The sequence below is a fragment of the Dromiciops gliroides genome, chromosome 1 (genome assembly GCF_019393635.1).
Source record: "Dromiciops gliroides isolate mDroGli1 chromosome 1, mDroGli1.pri, whole genome shotgun sequence".
NCBI lineage: Eukaryota > Metazoa > Chordata > Mammalia > Microbiotheria > Microbiotheriidae > Dromiciops > Dromiciops gliroides.
Window position 1 is genome coordinate 544260910 of NC_057861.1, and position 26638 is coordinate 544287547.

The 26638-nt window shown below is 36.3% G+C and overlaps 1 protein-coding gene across 1 annotated transcript in view; it reads right to left on the reverse strand.

The window, feature by feature from the left end:
• LOC122751450 (phospholipid-transporting ATPase ABCA3-like) overlaps positions 1-26638 on the reverse strand; it is a 161907-nt gene that overhangs the window by 127847 nt on the left and 7422 nt on the right. The window contains 5 exon segments of the mRNA XM_043998512.1: positions 5690-5863; positions 9916-10033; positions 10762-10878; positions 26343-26525; positions 26527-26606. Coding sequence (XP_043854447.1) covers positions 5690-5863; positions 9916-10033; positions 10762-10878; positions 26343-26525; positions 26527-26606 — 672 coding nt within the window.

Consider the following 26638-nt stretch of genomic DNA (forward strand, 5'->3'; position numbering starts at 1 on the left):
CCCCATCCTAGGCTTTTTTTTTTAGTGAGGCAATTGGGTTAAGTTACTTGCCCAGGTCACACAGCTAGTAAGTGTTAGTGTCTGAGGCCGGATTTGAACTCAGGTACTCCTGACTCCAGGCTGGTGCTCTATCCACTGCGCCACCTAGCTGCCCCCATCCCTAGGTTTTTGATGGTAAAGCTATTACAACCACAACTGTTATCACAATGTTAGGGAAGGGAGTAAAAATAACTGTTGGATTCATGTTCTCCTGAAAGAGATCCCAAAATGAAGAACTCCAGGAATATTCCAATTCAATAAGTCAAATTCCAGAACTATCCAGTGAAGAAGAAAATACTTCAAGCAGCCAGAAAGAAACAATTCAAATATTAAGAACCAGAGTCAGGATTACATAAGCTACTTTAGTAGCTTCTACATTAAAGGACTGAAAGGCTTAGAATCTGATACCCTGGAAGGCAAAGGAGTTTGAATTACAACCAAGAAACCAACTACCTAGCAAAACTGTGTATAATCTTTCAGGGAAAAGATGGATATTCAATGAAATAGGGGACTTTCAAATTTCCTGATGAAAAGATCAGAGCTGAACAGAAAGTTTTATCTTCAAATACAAGACTCAGGGCAGCTAGGTGAAGCAGTGGATAGGCACCAGCCCTGGATTCAGGAGGACCTGAGTTCAAATCCAGCCTTAGACACTTGACACTTACTAGCTATGTGACCCTGGGCAAGTCACTTAGCCCTCATTGCCCTGCAAAAAAAATACAAGACTCAAGAGAAACATAAATAGGTAAAAAGGAGAGAAAAAACCATGCCTATTCAATAAGGTTAAACTATTTACATACTTATATAGAAAGATGACACTTGTAACTCCTGAAGAACTGTTCCTTATTAAGGAAGTTAGAAGGAGTATACTTACACAGAGGTTGTGGGTTATAAGTGGGTATAACTTTGATGTGATGATATAAAAATGAGTGAAAAAAAAAAGGATTGTACTGGGAGAAGAAGAGAAGGGTGGAGGACAGATGAGGTAAATTATATCACATGAAAAGATGTGAAAAATGTATTACAGGAAATTAGAATAGGCCAATGAAGTAAACAAAAACTATCACTCCTTGTAGATAGATGGTATACTTAGAGCATCTTCCAGAATCAACTAAAAAACTACTTGAAATAATTAACAACTTTAGCAAAGTTGCAGGATATAAATAAACCCACATAACTCATTACCTTTTCGTACATATTACCAACAAATCTCAACAGCAAGAGATAGAAAAATTCCATTTAAAATAATTATAGACAATATAAAATATTTGGACTCTACCTTCTAAGACAAACCAGGAAATATAAGAACATAACTTATAAAAGCACTTTTCAAAACAAATAAAGTCAGATCTAAACAATTGGAAAAACTATCAATTGCTCACGGGTAGGCTGAGCTAATATAATAAAAATAATTCTACCTAAATTAATTTACTAATTCAGTACCATACCAATCAAACTACCAAAAATTATTTTATAGAGCTAGAAAAAAATAATAACAAAATTTCATCTGGACGGATAAAAGGTCAGGAATATCAAGGGAATTAATGAACAAAAAAATGTAAAGGAAGGTGGCCTAAGCTGTATCTAATCTAAAACTATATCATAAAGTGGTAATCATCAAAACTATTTGTAATGGCTAAGAAATAGAGTGGTGGGGAGAAGGATTTCCAGGAACCAAGATGGTGGAGTAAGCAGTAATTATTGTAATGCCTCCTTATTTACCTCTAACACAACCATAAAATAGTGCCCCAAACATAATTCTGGAGAAGAAGCTCTAGGCAAAACCTGGAATGATTGGCAGGACATGTTGAATTTAAGATGTCTACGGAATATCCAGTATGAGATGTTAAGAAATTGGAGATGCAAGTCTAGAGGTCGGGGTGGGAAGTTAGGACCCAGATAAGGATATCTGAGAATCATCATCATAGATGTGATAATAGAAGTCATAGTAGCCAATGAGATCTCCAAGTGAAAAGTATAAAGGGAAAAGAGAAGAGGGCTGAAGTCCTAGTAGTGGGTATGACCCTAGATGAATCAAAAGGAGACTGAGAAAGGGTGCTGAGATAGATAGAAAACCATGATAGACTAGTGCCACAGAAACCTAGAGAAGAGTATATCAAGGAAAATAAGTATGATTGGTAGTTGTCAAAATCTGCAAAAAAATCAGTAGGATTGGGATTGAAAAAAAGGACATTACACTTGCATGTTAAAAGGATCCTGTTCTCTCAACTGGATGGGGGAAAGGGAATTTTTGTGCCTAGAGAGGGAAGGTACCATGTAGCAGTCACTCAAGGTTTTGAAGCTATGGGAGCTACCAAACCATTAGCACCCATCTCCTCTTCTCCAATTAGTTCTCTTACTTGACTTTTTTTGTGCTTCTATTCCTGCCATTCCTTCATTATTTTGTGGAATAAGAGTTTTCAGTGGCTTTTCACTTAACATACTGGGATTCTGGAGGAGCCAAGTACCCTGGCTTTCTTTCTTTTTAAAACATTAACATTTTCTTTTCACCCAATTACATGGAAAAACAATTAAAAAAATGTTTTTAAAACTGAGTTCCTAATTCTCTCCCTCTTTCCTCCCTCCTACTGACTCTTTTAAGAAGGCAAGCAATTGATACAGGTTATATACATATGTAGTCATGCAAAACATTTCTACATTAGTCATGTTGTGAAAGAAAACAGGCAAAAAACAAGAAAAAGAAAGTAAAAGAAAAGTATGCTTTGATCTATATCCAGACTCCATCAGTTCTTTCTTTGGAGATAGAATTTTTCATCACAGGTCTTTCAGAATTGTCTTGGATCACTGTATTACTGAGAATAACTAAGTCATTCACAGTTGATCAGCTTACAATATTACTATTACTTTGTACAATGATCTCCTGGTCCTGCTCATTTCGCTTTGCATCATTTCATAGGTCTTTCAGATTTTTCTGACAGTAGTTTCTTCTATTTTTGTTTTGCTTTCTTGTTCTAGAACTTCACGGAATTTTCCTTGATAATTTCTTAGAATACCATATCAAGATTCATTTTTTAATTGTAATTTTCAGGTAGTTCAAATATTCCTATATTATTTCTCCTCCATCTACTCTCTAGATCACTTGTTTTTCTGATGAGATATTTCAATTTCTCTTCTATTTTTTCATTCCTTTGGTTTTGCTTAATGCTTTCTTGTTGTCTTAGAATGTCATTATTTTCCCCTGGCTGAATTCTAGTTTTCAAGAAATTACTTTCTTCCTTCAGTTTTTGGTTCTCTATTTCAAATTAGTTAACTTTTGTTAATTTTTCTTGGATTGCTGTTATTTTTTCCTAATTTTTTCCTGAATCTCTCTGATTTTTAAAGTCCTTTTTAAGTTCTTCCAAAAATTCTTTCTGTGCCCTGAGATCATTTTGACATTTCTCATTGAAAAAGGAGTGGCTTTTTTAGCTCCATGAATCTTCGCTCTGAATATGCACCCAGATCTTTTTTATCCCTATGTAACTATCTATGGTTGAATTTTTTTCTCCTTTGCTTGCTCATTTTTATTTGTTTGAGCTTTCCACTCCTAAGCCATGGCCAGGCCCCTGGCCACACTGTCATGCAAATGATCTTGCTCCCTGTGGTCCCTCTGGTGGCTACAAACTACAGCTGTCCTCTCTGTCCTGAAATGTCCTCACCCCTCACCAGTACACTCACCAGGTGTGTGCTAGCTCCTTCTCTTTGTGTCACAGCCCCAAACCCATCTTGTCAGCACAGCTGTGGGTGGCATCCCTTGTCTCTCAACAGTAGAGGGTCTTTTAATCTTCTCCTACTCAACCTTCAGACTCCAACACTGTCTGTGAGATGTAAGTTTCTAAGGCTGAGGCTGCCTCTCAACCCAGCTGCCTCTAGGGCTTGTTTACTGATCCTGCAGAGTAAGCTTGGAGGTGTTTGCATTTCATTCAGGCCAATATCAGCCCCTGGAGGGTAGATCTTTCCTGGGGTCTTCTTAAATTGTCTTAAGAGGACATCTGCTTTACCCAAAGTTTATTTCGGCTGCTCTGAGCCTATGTTCTGGCTTTTTTTATGGAGGAAATTTGGAGAGCTCAAAGTTTTCTGAACCACCATCTTTCCAGAATCCTCTCTTCAAGTTTTGCTTATATTTTCCTTGGCTAGAGTATTCTACTCTCTCCTTTTGTTCCCTCTTCTTTGGCCTAAAAACTCATCACAAATACTGCCTTGCCCAGGAAGCACTTAATTCAATTTAATTTTTAAAAATATTTTGCAAGATATTAATTAAAAGTATTAAATTAAAATATTTTACAAGATGTTGTGCTAAGTTCTGTAGATGCCCTCAAGAAACATATATTCTACTACTGGGACAGTAAAAGTATACGCAAATACAGTATAGACTAAGGAGAGATAAAAATACAAATACTTTGAGAAGCTTAGAGAAAGTTTTACTTATGCAGAGCCTTCAATGAAGATAAAGATATTGAAAATTTGAGGAGGAAACTCATTTCAATCATAGAGAATCAGGTAGAGGATAGAAAGGAACTTTGGGAAGAGCCAAGTAGTGCTGTTATTGAGAGCGGGAAAAGGACTATGAAATAAAGATGAAACTGGGGCGGCTAGATGGCACATGGATAAAGCAACCGGCCCTGGAGTCAGGAGGACCTGAGTTCAAATCCAGCCTCAGACACTTGACACTTACTAGCTGTGTGACCCTGGGCAAGTTACTTAACCCCAATTGCCTCACAATAAATAAATAAATAAAATAAAATAAAAATAAATAAATAAATAAATAAAAATAAATAAATAAGGAACCATATGTTGCATGATATTAAATGACAGACTAAAGAAGCTTGTGTTTTATCCCAGAGTTAATAGGCAGTCACAGAAAGTTTAAGAACAGGGTCAAAGCTGTACATAGAAGCTCTTTGGAAGATGGACTGGACAGGAAAGAAACTGGATACAGAATGACCAACTGGCAGGCTATAATGATAGCCTGCATAAGAGGCAATAAAAGCCTCAAATAGCATGGTGGTCAGTGAGCAGATAGAAGGAAAGGGATATAAAAGACATTCCTAAGTTAGAATAAGACTTGAAGATAGAATTTTTAATGACTTCTCTGAACAACCCTTAACATCTATACTGTTTTCCTTTCCATAAGTGTTTCTTATATTCAGCCTCAATCTTAGTGGAAGCTTCTCAAGGGAGCCTATTCCTTATACTTCTTTTGTATTCCCAAAGGACCTTGCACAGTTGCTCAGAAGGTAAGAGGCAATTAACAGTCATTTTTTGACTATTTGAAACAAAAGCAATAATTCACCAATTCCTCAGTAAAGAGTAAATTTCCAAAGAGAATTTGGGTCATTATGGCTCACTTCAGAATTAATCATTTTGTAGATTACTTTAGAAAAATGAAATCTCATTCAATCCATGTGTGTCATGAAAATCTTAACTACACAAGTCACAGTCTCCTTGAAAAGGATATATTAACAAAAATTTAATCATCATTAAGATGTAAACTAATTTAGAACTATCCCAAATTCCCTCCAAATAACAGGAAACATGCTAAAGCCAGTACATTTTCAGTTCTATTTAAAATTCTAAGATAATGCTGTCATTTCTTCAGTTCTGTTAAAGGATTAAATTAGTGGAGATGGAATTTTAAAATGAAAACACTCACCTTTAATTTCAAACTTGACTAGCAGATTGATTCCCAATGTCATGGCAATATTCGAGAGTAGACAGGCAGACAGCTTTTGGTTAAGAGTCATCTGGTTGTATCGAGAATTAATGAACAGGTATGGGAGGTAGGTGATGAAGTATATACACCCTCCTGTAGCAACAGCCATATTAGCTGAAAGTTTTGAGGGGGAAAATAGAAATAATTTAAACAATATGCAATATAAGAAATCAAAGCCTTTGGAAAATGACAAGCAACAAAACTACCCTCTGATTAGGGGAACATGTGATTTTGTTCGGTATAGTTCCCCTGATTATTTCTGTGAATTTCACATCCAATATAGCCCTAAAAACTCACCTCTTCCAGAAAATTTTAATTCATCCCACACTCATCCATTTTGAATATTGATTTTGCACCCTCTTAGAAATAATATAATACTCTATACTGCTTAGTATCTTTTTAAAAATGCATTCTCAAATTGCTTCCTAAGTGTATATACTAAGTCTCTCAATTAGACTATGAGCTCATGAAGTCTTAAATATTATTTTATATATACGACATACATTATCAATACATCCTCTGGCTATGTGGTTCTTCTTCTTCTACCTTGATATTCTTCTTGCTTGCAAATCTTTCAAGTTTATTAATGCAACTTTTACCCCAGTCAATATACACCATAACACGCAACTACTTCATACACAATGATCTTTTCAGTCATGGTTGTGTATTTCCAATTTTTTTGCTAGCACAAAAAAATGGAGTTTTTGCAATTATTTTGGTATATAACCAATAATGGCATATTTGGCTGAATATCCTCTATTTCATTAAATGTCCATTTCCCCCTGAAGGATTTTAATTATTGTACAGGTTATTCTTTGTTGTAATCCTAGTTCCTTTGCCTTCTGTAATATAATATTCTAAGTCCTGCAGTCTTTTAATGTGGAAGCTGCTAAATCTTGCATAATTATGACTGTGGCATCATATTTGAATGTTTCTTTCTGGATGCTTACAAAATTTTCTCTAGGAGCTGGAGTTTTGGAATTTGGCTATAATATTGGAATTTTCATTTTGGGATCTCTTACAGTAGGTGATGAGTGGATTCTTTTAATTTATATTTTGGCTCTCTGATTCTAGATATCAGGGCAGTTTTCCTTGATAATTTCTTGAAAGATAATGTCCAGGATTCTTTTTTTTTTGACCATGGCTTTCTAGTAGCCGATTCATTCTTAAATTAGCTCCTTGATCTAATTTCCAGATCACTTGTTTTTTCTAATAACATTTCACATTTTCTTTTATTTTTTCATTCTTTTGACTTTGTTTTATTGTTTCTTGATGTCTCATAGAACCATTAGCTTCCACTCACCAATTCTAATTTTTAAGGAATTATTTTCTCAGTGAACTTTTGTACCTCTTTTTCACCCATTTTGCAAATTCTCCTTTTTAAGGAGTTCCTTTCTTCAGTTAATTTTATGCCTCTTTTGCCATTAGGCCAATTCTATTTTAAAAATGTTATTTCCTTCTGTATTTTTTGTGTTCTATTACCATGACGTAAATTCTCTTTTTATAATTTTCTTGCATCACTCTCATGAATTTTCTCAATTTTTCTCTCTGCATTCATTGCTTAACTATTCTAGGAATTCTTATTGTCTGATTAGCAATTTTTTTGAGGCTTTGGTTGTAGCTATTTTTGTGGTTATCTTCAGAGTTTGTGTCTTGGTAGTCTCTGCCACTATAGTAGCTTTTTATAGTCAAATTCTTTTTATTGTTGTTGTTGTTTGGTCATTTTACAGCCTATTTCTTGACTTTGAACTTTATGTTAAAGTTGAACTCTGTTCACCTGGGGTTGGGGAGGCTCTCTTCCAAGTTTCAGACTTTTCTTGTGCTGTTTTCAGAGATAATTCTAGGGGTCTACAAGTTTTCAGTGCTTACAAAGTGGTGTGATATGGGGAAAGGTGTTGTCACTGCAGCATACCATAGTTCCCTCTACATTCTAGATCATTTTTCTTCAAAATGAAATTATTTTGTCTAGCTCCAGCAAGTAACTCTTTGGCAGTTTAAATGGCATATCACTAAATATATTAGAACAGCCTTGCAATGAATACTCTCTATCTCTCCAATTACTTAGTTATTAATGTTTATAGGTAAGTTAACCTCCAAATATTTTATGCATTATTTATTTATTTTGAATGGAATTTTGAGAATATTTTCTCCTGGTTTTTGTTAGTATAGTTTGGAGATAATGATGATTTTTATGGATTTATTCTGTAACCTACTGAAGCAATTCATCAACTCAATTAGTTTATTTGATTCTCTGGAGTTTTCTACATTATCCAACATACCATCTACAAATTGGTTTAATTTTGTTTCCTCTTTGACCATGTTCATACTTCAAATTTCTCTCTCTTGCCTTACTGTACTTACTGAGGGCAGGTAAATGATAGTAGACAAGAGTATTTGACTTAGAGTCAGGAAGAACTGAATTCAAATACTGTCTCACACATAATAGCTGTGTGATCCCGAGAAAGTAACCTAATCTCTTGGACTCAGTTTCCTCATTTGTAAAATGAAGATAAAAGAAATTATCCCAGAGGACTACTGTGAGGATAAAATGAGATAATAATTATAAAGCACTTAGCTTGATGCCTGACACATGGTAAGCTCTTTAGAAAAAGTCATTATTTCATAATTATCATCATTATTATTCTTTTGTAGAGCACACTGCAAGCATTTAAGTGTTATATAAATTCTAGCTATTATTATTGAGAATAATTTTTATTACAAAGATACAAATCAATAGTTAAGTGTCTACTTGTAAATCTATGTAGATTGGAGCTTTTTTCTTTTTTGTGATTTATTTATAGTTTCCTCTATCTTTCTGAGTTTGGGTTAAGATTTCTATTTCTTTTTTCATTAACTTGGTTATTTTATATTTTTGTAGATAACCATCCATTTCTTTCAAAGTTCTCTGTGAGATAGAGTAGAAAGAGTTCCAGAGATGAAGTCAGACATCCTGTGTTCAAATCCATCATCCTTATAAACTGTGCAGTCTTAAGCAAATAATTAAAATCCCTAGTTTTCAGTTTCCTTATCTGTAAAACAAGAGTTGGACTAGATGGTTCCAGCTCTAGATCTATGATCCTATTATTTTGTGCAACTGTTTAATTTTATGTATTTCCTCTACATACTTGCTAATTTACTCTCTTCACTTTTTTATTTTGATAATTTGATTTTTCACTCTTTTAAAAAATCAAGTTAGTTAAAATGGTTTATCAGTTTTGCTAAGATTTTTAAAAAGACTTTATTTTATCAACTTCAATTTTTAAAAAATTTGATCTATTTCTCCTATAATTTGAAGAATTTTGCCCAAGAAATTTTTATGTGACCAGAGGTATACAGGTATAAAATAGGTATACATAACCTTTTACTTTTGCCAAATTTTTCGTGACCCCCACATTCAGTTACATTACCCCGTATGGGATCAAGACCCACACTTTAAAAAGTTAGGCTATAGATAATCACTTCAACATTACTCTCCTTTCCTCTCAACTCCCCTGCTTCCTCATCCTGTGCAGCCTAGGCTTTGCCCTATCTCAATCATGAACAACTCCCACCATCCATGTCCTCCACTCCTGTTGATGTGTCAATGAATAGAAATGGAGGAAGTCATTTAAGCAAACTGAGTAGGATCACAACAAATGTATGCTATTTAACTTCAAATGGATTTTTACTGAAGTAGTAAGGCGATTCTTTTGATCCTTTCATTTTGATTCTCTGTGCTACTCCTCAAAAAGGTTGTTTCAAATCTCCTCTTTCCTCAAGCCTCCCATACATCCTCCTAACTTGAGCCTTAGAGCTGAGGACCATACTTCATAGTTTATTGAAAAATATAGAGACCATTTGTTGTAAGCTCCATCTTTTCTACATCTTCAAACTCCTTGACATTATTACTATTATCCTTTATTTTAGGCTCTCACGAAGAGATGGCTCTTGCCAAAGCTAATCCTTCTGACCCTTGTCACTCCTGAAGAAAGTACAAAAATTAACAGAGCTGAAGCAAGATACAATAAGAATGGAAAAGAATTTGGGCTAGCTGTGACCCTTAGTTCTCTCCAACATGGCTAGTTACTCCGCAGCAGGGAAGGCTGACAGAAAACAACCAAATAAATCCTTAGTGTATCTACAAGAAAAGACTGATGATATGTGAGGGAAGAAATTTTTCATCTCACCTTTATTGAAGAATGTGCTGATCATGAAGCTGAAGAACAGGGAAGAAATGGCAAAACACACCAGAAAGATAAACACCAAAGATGGATCACTGTTGCGAAGTATTGGTTGGTTAAAAATCTACCAAAAATATTTAAAAATTACATTAGTCACACAGGTACATGTTATTATATAAAACAAGGGAAAGATGGAAAGAGAATAGAAAATGTTGTTTAAAATTCCTGCATGAGTAATGCAATTAATCCAAAAATATTCATGGCAGCAAGGCATAATGTATATAGAGCTGGATGACCTTCAATAAGTTACTTAACATCTAGTGCCCCAGGAAACTCTTAGATTAAAAGGTACAAAATAACTGCTTCTCTGCTCTGATAGGAGTAATCTCTCTTAGAATTCCCAACACCAACGAAACCATAGGTCTAAACCAAAACAAACAAGCAGTGCCTAGAGTCCAGTGGCATGTGAAGTAAAACAGACTACTCACTTTTCAAGGAACTGCAAAACTGTCCCTTTAAGTTTAAGGTATTATTTCCTAGGACACTAACATATACCTTTGATTAGACTCAAGATTTCTGAAATAGTCACTGTTAACTAATTTGATTCATAGATTTAGAGCTGAAGCACTCTCAGAAGTCATATAGTCTAACTCTTATTTTACAGATAAAGAAGCTGAGGCCCCAAGTAACACAGGTAATAATAAGTGGTAGAGCTGGTATCTGAACCCAATTCTTCCCTTAAAAGATCTCTCACTTTCTCATATACTACCCTGCTTTCCTCTATCAGGGCTCCCAATACCAAACATCTCTTACAATAGAATTTCAGTATGACAGAAGAAACCAAATACTTGCCTTAATGAAGAAAAACATTGTCATCAAACTGACGGTAATGAGAAAAGAACCAAAGAATGTGATGAAATAGGAACCCCAGAACAGCCAGTTGCTGAGTCCCATCATTTGAAGGTATTCCTAGGAGGGAGTTTGGGGAGAAGGAAGAAGGAAGAAACATAAACCAAATGGCACAAAATCAAACACTTACCTGGGTACTGGTTTGACAGAGTAAATGGTTAAATAAATCTGTAAAGGATCAAAACTCTGAAAGTATGTGAGGAACTTTTATGGGTATCATTCATAATAGCTAGGGAAGTTAATTTTATCTCTATTGATGGTCAGTAGAAAGCTCTAAATCAGGCCACAGAAAAATAAAGGGAGAGTTCATAGAATAATTCACACTGAAATTGGTGAATCATAGAAACATACTTAAAAGATAAGAATGGCACTTCTGGTGCCAGATGGTGGAGTGAGGAAGGAACCATCTGAAGCCCTTCCAAATTTCCTCCAATTAGAAAACCTCATTAGAAATGATCTAGGAGGGGCAGCTAGGTGGCGCAGTGGATAGAGCACCGGCCCTGGAGTCAGGAGGACCTGAGTTCAATCCAGCCTCAGACACTTAACACTTACTAGCTGTGTGACCCTGGGCAAGTCACTTAACCCCAATTGCCTCACCAAAAAAAAAAAAAAGAGAAAGAAAAAAGAAAAGAAATGATCTAGGAGCAGGGAAGCATTGTACCAGCTGAGAAAGATCTATCTCACTAGGGTGGGAGTAGAGGGAGGCCCAAGAGCAACAGCAGCAGCCAGCCTCATAGCAGAGGGGCTGCAGCAGGGCTCTAAGCCTGGGGCAATCTACCAGGAAGGCCCCACTGTCCTGTAAACCAGCAGCCCCCTAGGCAAGTGAGCAGTCTCTATTGCACAGCAAGGCCCCACCCCAGAAACCCCACTCCCAGCACAAGTCACTGCAAGGCACTGACCCCAATGCTGACCTGTAGTGAAGCTCCACCCTAATGCTAGCCAACAGTGAGATCTCTACCCTGGGGCCCAACAACAGAGAGGCCTGTTTCCATAGCCACCCAGAATCAGGGCCCCATTCCAAAGGAGGATCAGCAACAAAATTACTCCTCCAGGGCCAGCTACCAGAGAGGCCCTGTTTCCAAGGCAACCCAGCACCAGGGCCCCACCCCTAAGGCCAACAAGCAACAAGATATCTTCTTCAGGGCTAGCTACCAGAAAGACTCTTACCATAGCAACCCATCAGCAAGGCCACATTCATGAAGCCAGATAGCCGTTAAACCCTACACCAGGGGGAGGCCAACAAGGAACCCCCAGTAGAAGTATGAAGGGAAGCCTATCCTCCAGAGAAAGCAAGCAGATAAGCCTTGAAGCTCAGTGAAAACAAGAAGACCCAAAGTCCCAGTACAAAAAGCTTGGGAGAGTGCACAATCAGACCCCAACTCTCACATAAAAACATCCAGTCACCAAAAAAAAAAAAAAAAAGCCTGGACAACATCTTTTAAGAAATTATCAAAGAAAACAGCCCTGAACCCTAGAATCACAGGGCAAAATAGAAATTGAAAAAAATACATCAATCACCACCAGGAACATCACAGTCAAATTCCAGAGCTCACAGATCAAGGAGAATGTATTGTCAGCAAGCAAAAAGAAAGAATCCAAATATCATGGAGCTACAGTCAGGATTACACAGAATTTGACAGCTTCCACATTAAAGAGTCAGAGGGCTTAGAATATGATATACTTAAAGACAAAGGAGACAGGATTACAACCAAGGATCACCTACCCAGAAAAACTGATCTTTCTGGGGAAAAAATGGCTATTTAACAAAATAGAGGACTTTCAAGCATTTCTAGTTAAAAGATATGAGCTGAATTTAAAAAAAAAATGAATCCCCAATACAAGACTCAAGGAAAGCATAATAAAGTTACAAAGAAACAAAAAAGAGAAAACATAAGAAATTCAACAAGATTAAACTGTTTATATTTCAATATGGCAAGATAATACTTGTAACTCTTGACAACTTTATTAGTATAAGAGCAATTAGAAGGAGTATATGTAGACAACGGGTATGGATATAAAGTGACTTTGATGGGATGATACCCCCAAAAGAAACTAAAGACATAAGAAAGAAATTGCACTGGAGGAAGAAAGAGGGGCAAGATTGAATGGGGTAAATTGTCCTGCATGAAAGAGCTTAATGAGGGTAGTGGTGCGCAAAGCTTAAGCCTTATTTTCTCATCAAAATTGGCTCAAAGAGGAAATAATCCAACATTTATTTGCATATAGAAATCAAAGGATAGGGATAATAGAAGGGGGAGGGGACTGATAAAAAGGGCATATAAGAGAAGGCAGTGATCAGAAGTAAAACACTTGTGAAGAGGGAAAAGGTGAGGGTAAGAGAGAGAGGGGAGGGATAAACAAGTGAAAAATAGCTTGGAGGGAACGATACAGTTTCAGCTATAAATGTAAATGGGAGGGGCAGCTAGATGGCGCAGTGGATAGAGCACCGGCCCTGGAGTCAGGAGTACCTGAGTTCAAATCCAGCCTCAGATACTTAACACTCTCTAGCTGAGTGACCCTGGGCAAGTCACTTAACCCCAACTGCCTCACTAAAAAAAAAAAAAAAATGTAAATGGGAATTACTCACCCATAAAATGGAAGTGGATAGCAGAATGGATTAAAAATCAGGATCCTGCACTGTTTTTTTACAAGAAACACATCTGAATCAAAGAGATATACCCAGGGTAAAGGTAAGGGGCTAGAGCAGAATCTATTATGCTTTACCTGAAGCAAAGAAAGCAGGGATAGCAATCATTTTACAAAACATAAAATTGATAATTTTGATTATACAAAATGAAAACATTTCGCACAAACACAACCAAGGAAACCAAAATTATAAGGAAAGCAGGAAACTAGGAAAAAAATTTGCAACAATTATCTCTCTTCAGACAGTTTTTTTATCTCCTTTTACATATGACTTTTCAAGCTGTTAACTTTTTTTCTCATGACTTTCCTGCATCGCTTTCATTTCTCTTTCCATTCTTTCCTCCCTCTCTCTAAATCTTCCTTCTATCTTTCCTACTTTCTCTTCAAAGTCCCTTTTGAGAGCTTCCATGGCCTGAGACCAGTTCATCTTTTTCTTGGAAGCTTTGGCTGTAGGGGCCCTGAGGTTGTTATCTTCTGAGGGTGCACCTTGATCTTCCTTGTCACTGAAGAAACTTTCTATAGTTCTAAACTTTCTTTGCTTGCTCATCTTGCTGTCTTTTACTTGACTTTTAACTCCCCACTGGGGGGCCCTGCTTCTAGGCTACACTACTGTTCCCAGCTTCAGAGGGTCCCAGGTGTTTTGGTTTGAGGGAGGGCAGGTTTTTCTCTTGCCTGGCCTGTTCTCTGGTCTGAAGATAACCTCAAGCCTATTTACTAAACAACCAACCAACAAAGCTTTCTGTGGTGTGGTTCTTAGCTTCAGTGAGCCTATGCCCCTCCCCAAACTGGGTCTCCTGCCACTCAGGATTTCTTCCTGGTGCCCTTCTGGGGAGGAACAGTCGAATTCTTCCCTAGGTCCCACTGACATCCCTGCACTTTTCCCCTCAGCCAGCTATTCAGTCCTCTCACCAGACCGTAAGCTCAGTTCCAGAAGACACTGGTGCTGCAGCTGATTTGGGGGATTGGGGGTTTAGTTCCTCTGGTGTGGCGTGCCTGGGGTCTCTGTCAGCACAATTGTGGGGTTGGACTTTACCGGTAGCTTAGCATGGCTCCCTTTAATCTGTCTATGGCTGGAAAATAATCTCAGCCTGTATTTTTGTGGGTTTTTCTGTTCCAGGGGTTCTTTTATTGCTGTTTTTAGGGTGATTGTATCAGGAGCTCTGTGCATTTAATGCCTTTCCTCTGCCATCTTGGCTCCGCCCCTCAATTATCTCTCCTAAAGGCCTCATTTGTCAAATATATAGCAAACTGAGTCAAATTTATAAAAATACAAGTCATTCCCCAAATGATAAATGGTTAAAGGATATTAACAGGCAGTTTTCAGGCAAAAAAAAAAGAAACAACAAAGCTATCTATAGTCAAATGAAAAAATGCTCTAAATCACTACTGATCAGAGAAATGCAAATTAAAACAATTCTGAGGTACCATCTCACACCTATCAGAGTGGCTAATATAATAACAAAGGAAAATGTTAGATGTTGGAGGGGATGTGAAAAAACTGGAATACTAACACACTGTTGGTGGAGTTGTCAACTGATCCAACTTTTCAGGAAAACAATTTGGAACTATGCCCAAAGGATCTATTTATACAACTATATTTATAGCAATTCTTTTCGTTGTTCCTAAGAATTGGAAATCAAAGAGATGTTCATCAATTGGGGAATGACTAAACAAGCTGTGGTATATGATTGTGATGGAATATTATTGCGCTATAAGAAATGACAAGCAGGATGATTTCAGAAAAAGCTGGAAAGACTTACATGAACTTATGCATAGAGAAGTGAACAGAACCAGGAGAATTTACACAGTAACAATTATATTGTTTGATGAAGAATAGTAAAGGACTCAGCTATTCTCATAATACAATGATCCAAGATAATCCCAAAGGACTAATAATGAAGCATACTATCCACCTCCAGAGAAAGAAGTGATATTGATTGAATACAGACCGAAGCATGCAATACATTTTTCATTTTCTTTCCTTCATTTTTTCTTTTATTTTAGTCTTCTTGTACAAAATCACTAATATGGAAATGTTTTAAATAACTGCATATGTATAACCTATACCTGATTATTTACCATCTCAGGAAGCGGGGAGAAGAGGGATGGAGGAATGGAGGGATAGAATTTGAAACTCAAAACTTTAAGTTAAAATGTTTAAAAAACCCCATAAGAATGGACTCTAGAGATCAATTAGTCCAGCACCTAAAGCATGAATTTTATAGTAACATCTCTAACAAGCAGTTATCTAATTTTTGCCAGATGACATCTAGAGACTGGGAACTAATTAGTCATTGAGACAACCTAATAACGCTATTAGAAAAGTTTTACTTAAAATGAGCCAAAATTTGTCTTTCTGGTAACTATCATCCATAGAGATTCTTCAGAAGTTCAAAATCACATTGTGAAAGCACAATGCCTCTGGAATCAGAAAAACTGAGTTAAAATCCTGCCTCTGTGGGGGAAGCTAGGTGGCACAGTGGATAAAGCACCAGCCCTGGATTCAGGAAGACCTGAGTTCAAATCCAGCCTCAGAAACTTGACACTTGACCCTGGGCAAGTCATTTAACTCCCATTGCCCCGCAAAACCAAACCAAACCAAACCAAACCAACAAACAAAAAATCCTGCCTCTGCTACTTACTGTGTGTTCTGGGTAAGTCACAATCTCCTTGGGCTTCAAGTATTTTTATTTGTAAAATTAGGGGGTTAGACTAGATGGTCTCTGAGTTTCCTTTTATTTCTACATCTATGAACCTATGATGTTTCAAGCTGTTGCAAAACAGGATCAGTTTCATTTTATTATACTGTGATAATCTGTAAAGCCAAAAAGTAATTATTGCTTTTAGATGGGCTAATAATAATTGATATGTTATAAGATATAGTTTTGTAATATTGTGTTGTATGGATATTATAATATAATATTTGGGTCATAGTAAAATAAGAGGTCTTTGGTTCTTCAATTTCCACAGATGTTAGGTAAAAAGGAAAGAGATAAGCATCCAATAAAAGCAATGGAAGAAAGTAATTTACACACTGGGCCTGGAGGGAAGAGTCAAAACACTCCTTACTTTTCCACTATTCCTTCATAACTTTTCCCCTTTTGAAGTTCTCTTGATCACCCCTTTCTTCCTTTCTCAAGGAGTTCAGTACCTGGATCACCATCATCCTCCCCTCCCAAATCCTGCACTTATCCTATGGGACTTCAATATCCCCTTAGATCAGGGGTTCAACAAACCTCAAGGAGTTCACAGAAGATTTTAGGGGGTCAGTGAAATTGGATGGAAAAGATTACATTTTTATTTTAATCAACTTTTGGGTTCTTTTGAAATAATACGTATTTTCTTTTATGCATTTAAAAACACCATTTTGAGAAGTAGATCTGTAGACTTTGTTGGAATGCCATGTCTATTGCCATGTCTATGATGTGAAAGTGATTAAGAACTTAAATGCTCCCTCAAATTCCTTGACTTCCTAATTCCTCGGCCCCCTTAAATCTTTTGACCTACTACTTTACTCCATCTCAGTCCTGTATAGAGATGACCACATACTAGATCTCACCCTTACACATAAACACTTCTTTTCTCTCATTAGAAACTGTCGTGGGAGTATTTCTATATATTGATCAATTGTGCTGATCGTTTTTATCTAAAAATACTGTTTGTTATATGGAACGGTTCTCTGAGAAGGAGAGGGAAACTTAGAAAATTATGGTGATATAAGAAACAAGAAAATAAAATAAAAACATATTAAAAAAAAGAAACAATGATATTCCCTTATTTACTATATCCTATCATTATACTTCTTACTATGCTTCCTTCTTCTACCTGTTCTTTATCCTCATAAAGATCTCTATTACCTTTATCCCTCAGTACTTTCTCAGGCCATGATTCCTATTCCAACTTCACTTTCTATCCTCTCCAATGTCACCCCAATAGTAAGCTATTTTTTGTTTTTTTTTTTTTCAGGGCAATGAGGGTTAAGTGACTTGCCCAGGGCCACACAGCTAGTAAGTGTCAAGTGTCTGAGGCTGGATTTGAACCCAGGTCCTCCTGAATCCAGGGCCGGTGCTTTATCCACTGCGCCACCTAGCTGCCCCAATAGTAAGCTATTTTTATGCTATGCTTCCTTCTGTTCTTGAATATCTGGCCCCTTTGTCTTCTTTCTATTCTTCTCTTGACAAAGTCAGCTCTGGATTACTTCCAAATTTGCCTTCTGCTCCTACTCATGAGATGCTAAACAAGCCTAGAGGTTTGTTCTCACAACCATTAATGACTAGTCTTACTGCAGTAAGGCATTCATTTTATTCCACCATAATTTATCTCTTATCACTCTCCACAGAAGCTATTTAAACAAATCCATCTTCCCTTCTCAAGCACCCAAAACCTCCACATCCCTTCTCCCTTTCCACTGAGCACTTTGCTTCTTAACTTTACTGAAAAAAATTCAGACTGAGGACCAGCAAAACAAACATTTCAAAGAACATGAGACTGAGTTATAATTGGGAAATTTAAAGAAAAACCATGATGAGTCATTTTCCCAACTCAAGTCATCTTAGAAAGACATAGAATGGTGCATGAGCACTAAGGAGAGGATCTAACAAGAAAATAACCTTTCAGCACAGGGATTGAACTGGATCTTACAGCTGTGTACTAGGGAAAGAAGCAGCTGCAAATATAGTAGGTATGGGCCTGATGCTACTCAGCAAGTAGGAATAGGTGTCAACTGGTATTTCTGTTGCTTTGACAACACAGGTGGGCCACAGAGCCAGGGTGGATTGAGGAAGAAAACCATGGTGCTTACTGGGACAAGAAGTGGTCATAATAGGCCCGAGGCTAAGTTCTGGGAAAAGAGTAGAAACATAAGTGAGCAGTCATTATGTGGTTCTGACTCCAGAACTGCATCTAGGATTCAGTCTTCTGAATTTACTGAGGCCTGTAGCTGAGCAACCAGAACAGGGAGCTTAGATCAAAAGGGAACTAGCAGTTCTGTCACTGAACCTTCTTCCAGGAGGTGAACAGCAGCAAGTGAAGCTCCAAGTGGGAGGTAAGACTATAATTGGTTTGCCCATACAAACCAAGGTCAAGAGTTTTTCAAGTTCACACTAGGAGGGCAACCATCAGATTTCGTCCTAGAACAGATCACTTTAGGCCCACTTCAAGTTTGCAGGTCCCTAGTCTGAGCTACTCCTGAGATTCTTGAAGAGTACAACACTCAAGAGAAAGCAGAAACATGACCCAAGAAAATACAAATGAAGAACAAATTAGGCCCAGAAATACCTCCACAAGTTCACAGAGCCTGGCCCTATACAAAGTCACAATTCAGGAGATAAGACTGGAAGAATGAATAAACAAAAAAAGACTCCCACGATAAAGAGTTATTATAGTGTCTGGGATATAATACACAAACCTAGAAGAAGAGAATGACTCTAAATACAAGTAAAGCCTCACAGGAAAAACACAGTTTAGCCACAAACAAGGTCAAGTAGATAAAATGATGCAAGAGTTTAAAAATATTATCAGCAAACAGGCATAGTCTTATCTCATCTTTGTGTTTCTTTACACCTTTAATTTATTTTTAAAAATTTTACTGTTTTTGCTAGCATTTCTAAAACTAACAAATAAAAATGTGAACATCATTACTTTAAACCTAAATTTATTAAGAAAATTTCTAGTGTAGTGGCTCCCAAATTTTTTGGTCTTAGCTTAACCTTTACCCTCTATTTTATTTTTTATTTTAAAAATTATGTATTTATTTTTTTGCAGGGAAATGAGGGTTAAGTGACTTGCCCAGGGTCACACAGCTAGTAAGTGTCAAGTGTCTGAGGCCGGATTTGAATTCAGGTCCTCCTGAATCCAGGGCCAGTGCTTTATCCACTGTACCACCTAGCTGCCCCTCAAGACCCCTTTACACTCTAAACATTATTAAGGATAATAAAATGCCTTTGTTTATGTAGATTATATCAATCAATAATTACCACATCAAAAGCATCTTAGTATTATTACTAGCTGTATGACAGTCACTTAACCCCGTCTGCTTCAGTTTCCTGAGCTGTAAAATGAACTAGAGAAGGAAATGGCAAATCACTCTAGTATCTTTCCCAAGAAAACCCCAAATGGGTCATGAAGAGTTGGACACGACTGAAATGAATGAACAAGAAAGTATTATTATGAAATTTAGGACAGATGACTTTTATACGTTGGCCACTTACTGGGAAATGTTTAAACAAACTATAGTATGTACATGTAATGGAATAATAATGTCCTGTAGTAAACAACAAATATGGTACATACAGAGAAGCAAAGAAAGACTTCTATGAACTAAAGCAAAGTCAAGTTAATCAGTCTAGAACATATATACATAATTATCACAAAAAAAATAAATGGAGAGAACCACCACCAAGAAACATTAAAATGTAAAATTACTAAGAGTAAGTATGGTCAAAAGAAGACATGAGAAGATGGCTCTCCCCTACTCCTTTGCACAAGTGGAAGGTCCAAGGGTATGAAACACTGAATATATTTTCAGATTTTTTTTGAAGTATTGATTTGTTGGTTGGTTATTTTTCTTTATCCTCTTTTTGTTTCTCTTATAAAAAAGATTCTTGAGATGGCTCTCTGGGAAAACCGAGGGGAAGTACTTAAGGGGAAATTTAGTTGATATAAAAATAAAAGATATCAATACAAAATTTTTAAAGTTACAAAATTAAGAAATCTGAAAATGAAAAATCCCAGGGATAACAGTCAAAATCAAGAACTTCCAGATCAAAGAGAAAATACTGTAAATAATTAGAAAGAAAGAGTTCATGTACCAAGGAGTCAGTTAGGAGTTCACGACAATTAGCAGATGGAACTATAAAAGATCAGAGAATATGGAATACTGTATATAAAATATAAAGGCTTATAAGTATGAATAACTCACCTAGTGAAACTGCAAAAAATTTTAGAGGGCAGAATGGACCTTTAATGAAATAGAGGACTCCCAAACATTCCTGATGAAAAGATGAAACCTGAGTAGAAACTTTGAAATACAAACACAAGAGTCAAAAGAAACAGAAAATGGTAAAGGTAAGCAAGTAATTGGAAAGGATTAAACACTGATTAAGTATTTACATTCAAATTACAGTGGGAAGTATTGTGTCCCCTTAAAACTATGATGACATCAAGAGTTACAGAGAGAGTTTAATAAGGTAGAGAATTTGGGAATTATTTCATTAGGGTTGATTTTGATGATCCTAAAAGAGGAAATAAAAGAGAAAAAAGTAATGCAATATGGCTTAAAGGATAAGGAAACATATCTCACAAAACTGGGGTATGCAAGTAGAAGATAATATACAAAGAAGATCAGGTGGACAGAAAGAGTGACACTTAAACCTCACTTTCTTCTGAAGCAGCCAAGAGGTTAGATAATTTAAATCAACAAGGAAACAGAAATGGGGAAAGAAAAGAGAAAGGAATAAGAGGGAGGAATCAGTCAAAAGTAAAACAAATGCTAAGCTTGAATGGGTTGATTATTAAGAGATGTATAAAAGAAAAGAATGAATGGGTAAGAATCTGTGATTAAGGGTCTTAAGTGGGGGAAGAGAACTGGAAAAGAAGAGAAGATGATTGCATCATGTATAGAGCCCTTGGTGCTAAGCACACTTCATCTCTCTTGCAATCCTCTTCTTTGTAAAGAGTGACCAAGAAGGAAAGAGAGGAAAAATTATTAGAGAATAGCATGAAAAGAAATCTACAACCATAAATGTGAATATGATGAATTCATCCATAAAATGTAAGAGGACAGCAGAATAGTGGAACGATTGGAATGACGCCACCTGCTGGAGACTTACTGTAGAAGAGTTCCACCCATGAAGCGAAGGTCTTTGAGGGCAAGACCAGGAGTCTTTTCTTTGGCGTCAGGAAGTGACATTGGCTAGTGGGAGGAAGAAGGAAGAGACTGGCGCTTGGTCTCGCTCTCTTTCCTTGGGACTCTGGTGGAGAGCAGAGCTAGAAATGTGCTCTCCCTTTAATAGATAGGAATCTAGGCCTTTTCTTCTCTCTTTACCAAATTCTTATTCTCCTTAATAAATGCTTAAAAGTCTAAACTCTTGCTAAAGCTTATAATTTATTTGGCGACCGCTCATTAGATATTTTAGACAGTTTTAGCTAGAATTTTAGCCCTTAACAATAGATTAGAAAACTGAATACAACAATACGTTGTTTCCATGAAACAGACTTGAGACATAAAGTTGTCATGAAGATTTACAATAAAGGGCTGAAGCAAAACCTAAGATGCTTCAGAAAAAGTAATCATAACCTTAGACAAAGCAACAGCAAATACAATTGATTAAATGAGATAAACAGGGAAATTATATTATAGTGAAAATTATTATGGATAATAAATTAGTATCAATAATTAACATAGATGCTTCAAATAGCATAGCACCTAAATAAAAGAAAAGTTAAAAGGAAAGAATAGACAGTAAACCCCAGTGTCCAGGGAGCAGATGCATACCAACAGATTATGCTGGGGTACCCCCAAATCCACACTGGAGCAATGCAACAGGTATTATCATTCACTACCCATTCCTGGGTTATAGATCCATGGTAGAGTGAAAAGGGTACCTGTGCACAGTGTAAGGAGGCCCTGGGCATTATACCAAGAAAGGAATTCAGGAGTCAGCAGCAGCAGTGGTATGGCTCAGATCTGAGGTACCTGAGGTAAAGCAGGATATTACTTCCAGCATCTAGGGGAGCCTGTAAAAGAATAACCAAGGCAGGAAAGAAACCCAGACCAAAGAGAAGACTCTTGGTCTGCCACTTTGAATCAACAGTTTTCCTGCTGGATGATAGAGACTGAGTCTAGTAGCAGTCTACACTTGCACAGACTCAAAGCCAGGTCAGAAACTTAAGACCAGGTGGACAGAAATCAAACTTTGCCCTGGATCAGAACCCTTTTGGGAGCACTGAAAGCTTGAAAGTCTCCAGCCTGACCTTGAGATACTAGAAAAACACAATAGTCAACACCCCAAGAGTGCAGTAACAGGACCAACCTAGACCTTCCCTCAAGAAGTATGGCTGAGCCTAGTTCTAACATGCCTGAAGTCAAGTGGTTGGTTAGAAGTACGGGCAAACAAAAAAATGGTGATATCATAATGACCTATAATGGGTCAGGGAAGCTCAAGACACAAACACAGTAGAGAATGACTCCAAAACATGTATAAGCAAAGCCCTCAAAAAAAACACCAAACCCCAAAACACAGCTTTGACACAAAATCAATAAGAATTCCTGGAAAGAGATGAAGCAGAGTTTTATAAAGAGATTCAAAATATGTTTTAAGTGGAATAAGAGTATTTGAGGAAAAAATAGAAGATATGTAAGAAAGAGTAAAGGAATTAATAGCTTGGCACAAGAGGTACAAAACCTTGCTCAAGCAAGAAATGCCTTGAAAATTCAAACAGTCTAGATAGAACGTAATGAGAGAATGATGCAACAATAAATATTAAAACAAAACTGAAAGGTTTAAAAATGGATGAAAATGTAAAGTATCTAATAGCAAAAACAAGTGACCTGGAAAATGGATCAAAGAGAAAATATTTAAGAATCAATGGACTAGGGGCAGCTAGGTGGCCACAGTGGATAAAGCACACCGGCCCTGGGTTCAGGAGTTACTGAGTTCAAATTCCGGGCCTAGACACTTGATACTTACTATCTGTGTGACCCTGGGCAAGGTCACTTAACCCCCATTGCGGCCCACAATAAAATTAAAAAAATATTAAAAAAAAAAAAAGAATCAATGGACTATCTGAAACACCATGATGAAAAAGAGAGCTTAGACATTCTATTTTGAGAAACCTTAAATGAAAACTGCACTAAGCCAAAACAGAGAAAGAAAATTATAGGCTAATATCCCTAACAAGTATTGCTTCAAAAATTTTAAATGAAATGCTGAGGACATTACAGCAATATATCACAAGGATCATATACTAAGAACAGGTGGGATTCAAACCAAAAATGCAGAGTTGGTTCAATATTAGGGAAAATATCAGCATAACTGACCATATCAATAACAAAACCAACTGAAATCATATGATCATCTCAATAGATACAGAGAAAGGCTTTGACAAAATACAACACCATTTCCTACTAAAAACACTAGAGAGCACAGGAATGAAGGGAAATCTCTTTAAAATGATAAGTAATATTTATCTAAAACCATCAGCAAGCATTATCTGTAATGGGGATAGGCCAGAAGCCTTTCCAGTACAATCAGGGTAAAGCAAGGATGCCCATTATCACCTCTATTATTTAATATTGTACTAGAAATTTTAGCTATAGCAATAAGAGAAGAAAAAGAAATTGAAGGAATTAGAACAGGAAAATGGTGGTTGCTAGAAAGGATGTGGGAAAATTGGGACACTAATGGACTTTTGGTGCAGTTGTGAACTGATGCAAGCATCCTGGAGAGCAATTTGGAACTATGTTCAAAGGGCTATAAAATTCTGCATGCCCTTTGACTCAGCAATACTACTACTATATCCCAAAGAAATAAAAAACAAAAAAGGCAAAAGACCTATATGTACAAAAATATTTATAGCAGCTCTTTTTTATGGTAGCAAAGAATTGGAAATTGAGGGGCTGCCCGTCAACTAGAGACTGGTTGAACAAGTTATCGTATATCATTGTGATGGAATACTATTGTGCTATGAGAAATGATGAGCGAGATGCTTCAGGGAAAACCTAGGAAGACGTATATGAAACTGCTGCAAATTTAAGTGAGCAGAACCAGGAGAACATTCTGAACAGTAACATCAATATTGTAATGTGATCAACAAAATAATGACCCAACACAATTCTGAAGGATTTATGATGAAAAATGCTATCTACCTCCAGAGGAAGACCTAATGGAGTCTTAATGCTGACTGAAGCCTTTTTAAAAATGCTTTTAAAAAAACCTTTGTTGGTTTGTTTGTTTTACAACATGGCTAATATGGAAATATGGCTAATTTTGCATGACTGCACATGTATATTCAATGTCAAGCTGCTTGCCTTCTCAACAAGGGCCAGAATCTGGAACTCAAAAATTTTTAACATGGTTAAAAATTGCTTTACATGTAATTGGAAAAACTGAAATATATAAAATTTAAAAATGTACTTATGAGACATTGAACAGTATAAATAAGAACACAATAAAACAAAAAATTACCCCTGCAAGGGAAATATAAAACAAAAAATTAAAGATACGCCTAACAATGCTAATGAAATTGTGAGTCAAAAAATTATTAACATAATTGCAATGAGACAACATACCAAAATTTTTGGGATGCAGTCAAAGAAGTTCTGTAGAGGGAATTTATAATCGCCAAACTCTTTCATCAACAAAAAAGAGAATGAAGAGATTATGAATTAGGCATCAAACTAAAAAAAGTAGTAACTAATTTTTAAAAACGCAGTTAAATACCAAAATAGAAATACTAAAAAATCAAGGAAGAAATGAACAAAAGTTTAATTTTTAAAAATCAGTGAATTATTAAACAAAATAAGGAGCTGTTTGTTTTAAGGCAATGAAACTCTTTGTAACCCAATTACACATCACTTTTATTTATGCAAGCCTTCTATGGCATTCTCTTTTTTTCTCATTTATTTAGCCAGTATATTGATCAATTTTTATTCTTCTTAAAAGTTTATATGTTGGGGTAGGGAAAGCTTATTCAAAGGACACTTAAAATATAGCTATAATTTTGGTTATCAATGTTTTATCTATTCCATTGGAATAGTTAACAGTTATATATTTTTGAAGGAGATAAACATTTAGCCAACTTGATTTTTTAAAAAGAGAAAATCAAGTTAGTAGTATCAAAAATGAAAAAGGAGAAATTACAACTATTAAAAAATAAAGGAATTTATTTATAAAGTTTTGCCTAACAAGTGTCAATAAAACTGACAAATAAATACATGTATATTTACAAAAGTACAGAATGCCCAACTGTAACAGAATAAAAAAGGCATAATTAAAATAACCCAAGTCTAGAAAAAGAATTTGAACAAGCCTATATATGAATTTCCAAAGAAAAAAAGTCCACAACCAAGGAAGATTTATAAATGAATTCTTTCAAATATTAAAGAAAAATTTGTTCCAAGAGTACATAAACTATTTTCTAAAACAGGGGAAAATAGAAATTTACCAAATTCCTTCAAAAATATAAATTTAATCCTGACCACTAATTTAGGGATAATTAAAATAGAGAAATAAAACTATAGACTCAAATCCTTATTGAATATTGATGCAGAGAAGAATCAAGATGGCATAGCAGCAGGAAGAACTAACAGTTAAGCTCATCCATTAAACCTCCTGCACAAAGATCTATAAAACCTACTAGCCAGAATCCTGATCAAGAATCCAGGCAGGGAAAAAAAATCAGTGAGTAATTTTTCCAGCCTAGGTTGGAATAAAGAGACAGAAAGGTCTGCGGGCACTAAGGATGATGTCTGGCCAGGTGTTTACCTCAAGGAGCATTCCAGTGCCCAGTGACTAGAAGATACAACCCTTGGTGGGACAATAAGAGATCATTTAGAAAGACATTACGAAGGTAGAAACTGCAAAGTCCAGGCCATTCCAATTGATAAGAAAAGAAAAGAAGCATAATCAAGAATTAGGTTAAAAAACATCAGAATAGGAAATAGAAAAGGTGACCAAGTAATTCAGTGGACTCAATGACTCCTTGTTACGTGCTAGTCATGTGTGCATTATGTTGACACCTTAAGGCAAATAACTAGTATTACTGAGAGTGTAGGGAAATAAACTAAGCCCCCTACTAAGTATTACTTTTGAGTTACTAACATTCCACAGCAACTCAATCTATCAAAAAGTTTGAAATTCAAACACAAATGAGATTACCTTCAATTGTTTTTCCTTTTCTTGAACAATGACCCGGATGATCATGAGTACATTTAAAGAATAAATCAGTAAAATTATCAGGGGCAACACCCGGCCCAGGAACTCAAGGAAGTTGTCAGAAACAAAACGTGGGAATGGAAACCTCTTTACACTGACAGTGACATGTTCAACAAGCCACTTTCCAGGATTCTTTTCCCATGATATCGAATGATGCTTTATCTACAGCATGCTGAATAGCTAGGAACCCTTCAGAGACATAGCCGGAATGAAAAAGAAAAGGACACTACATATAGATT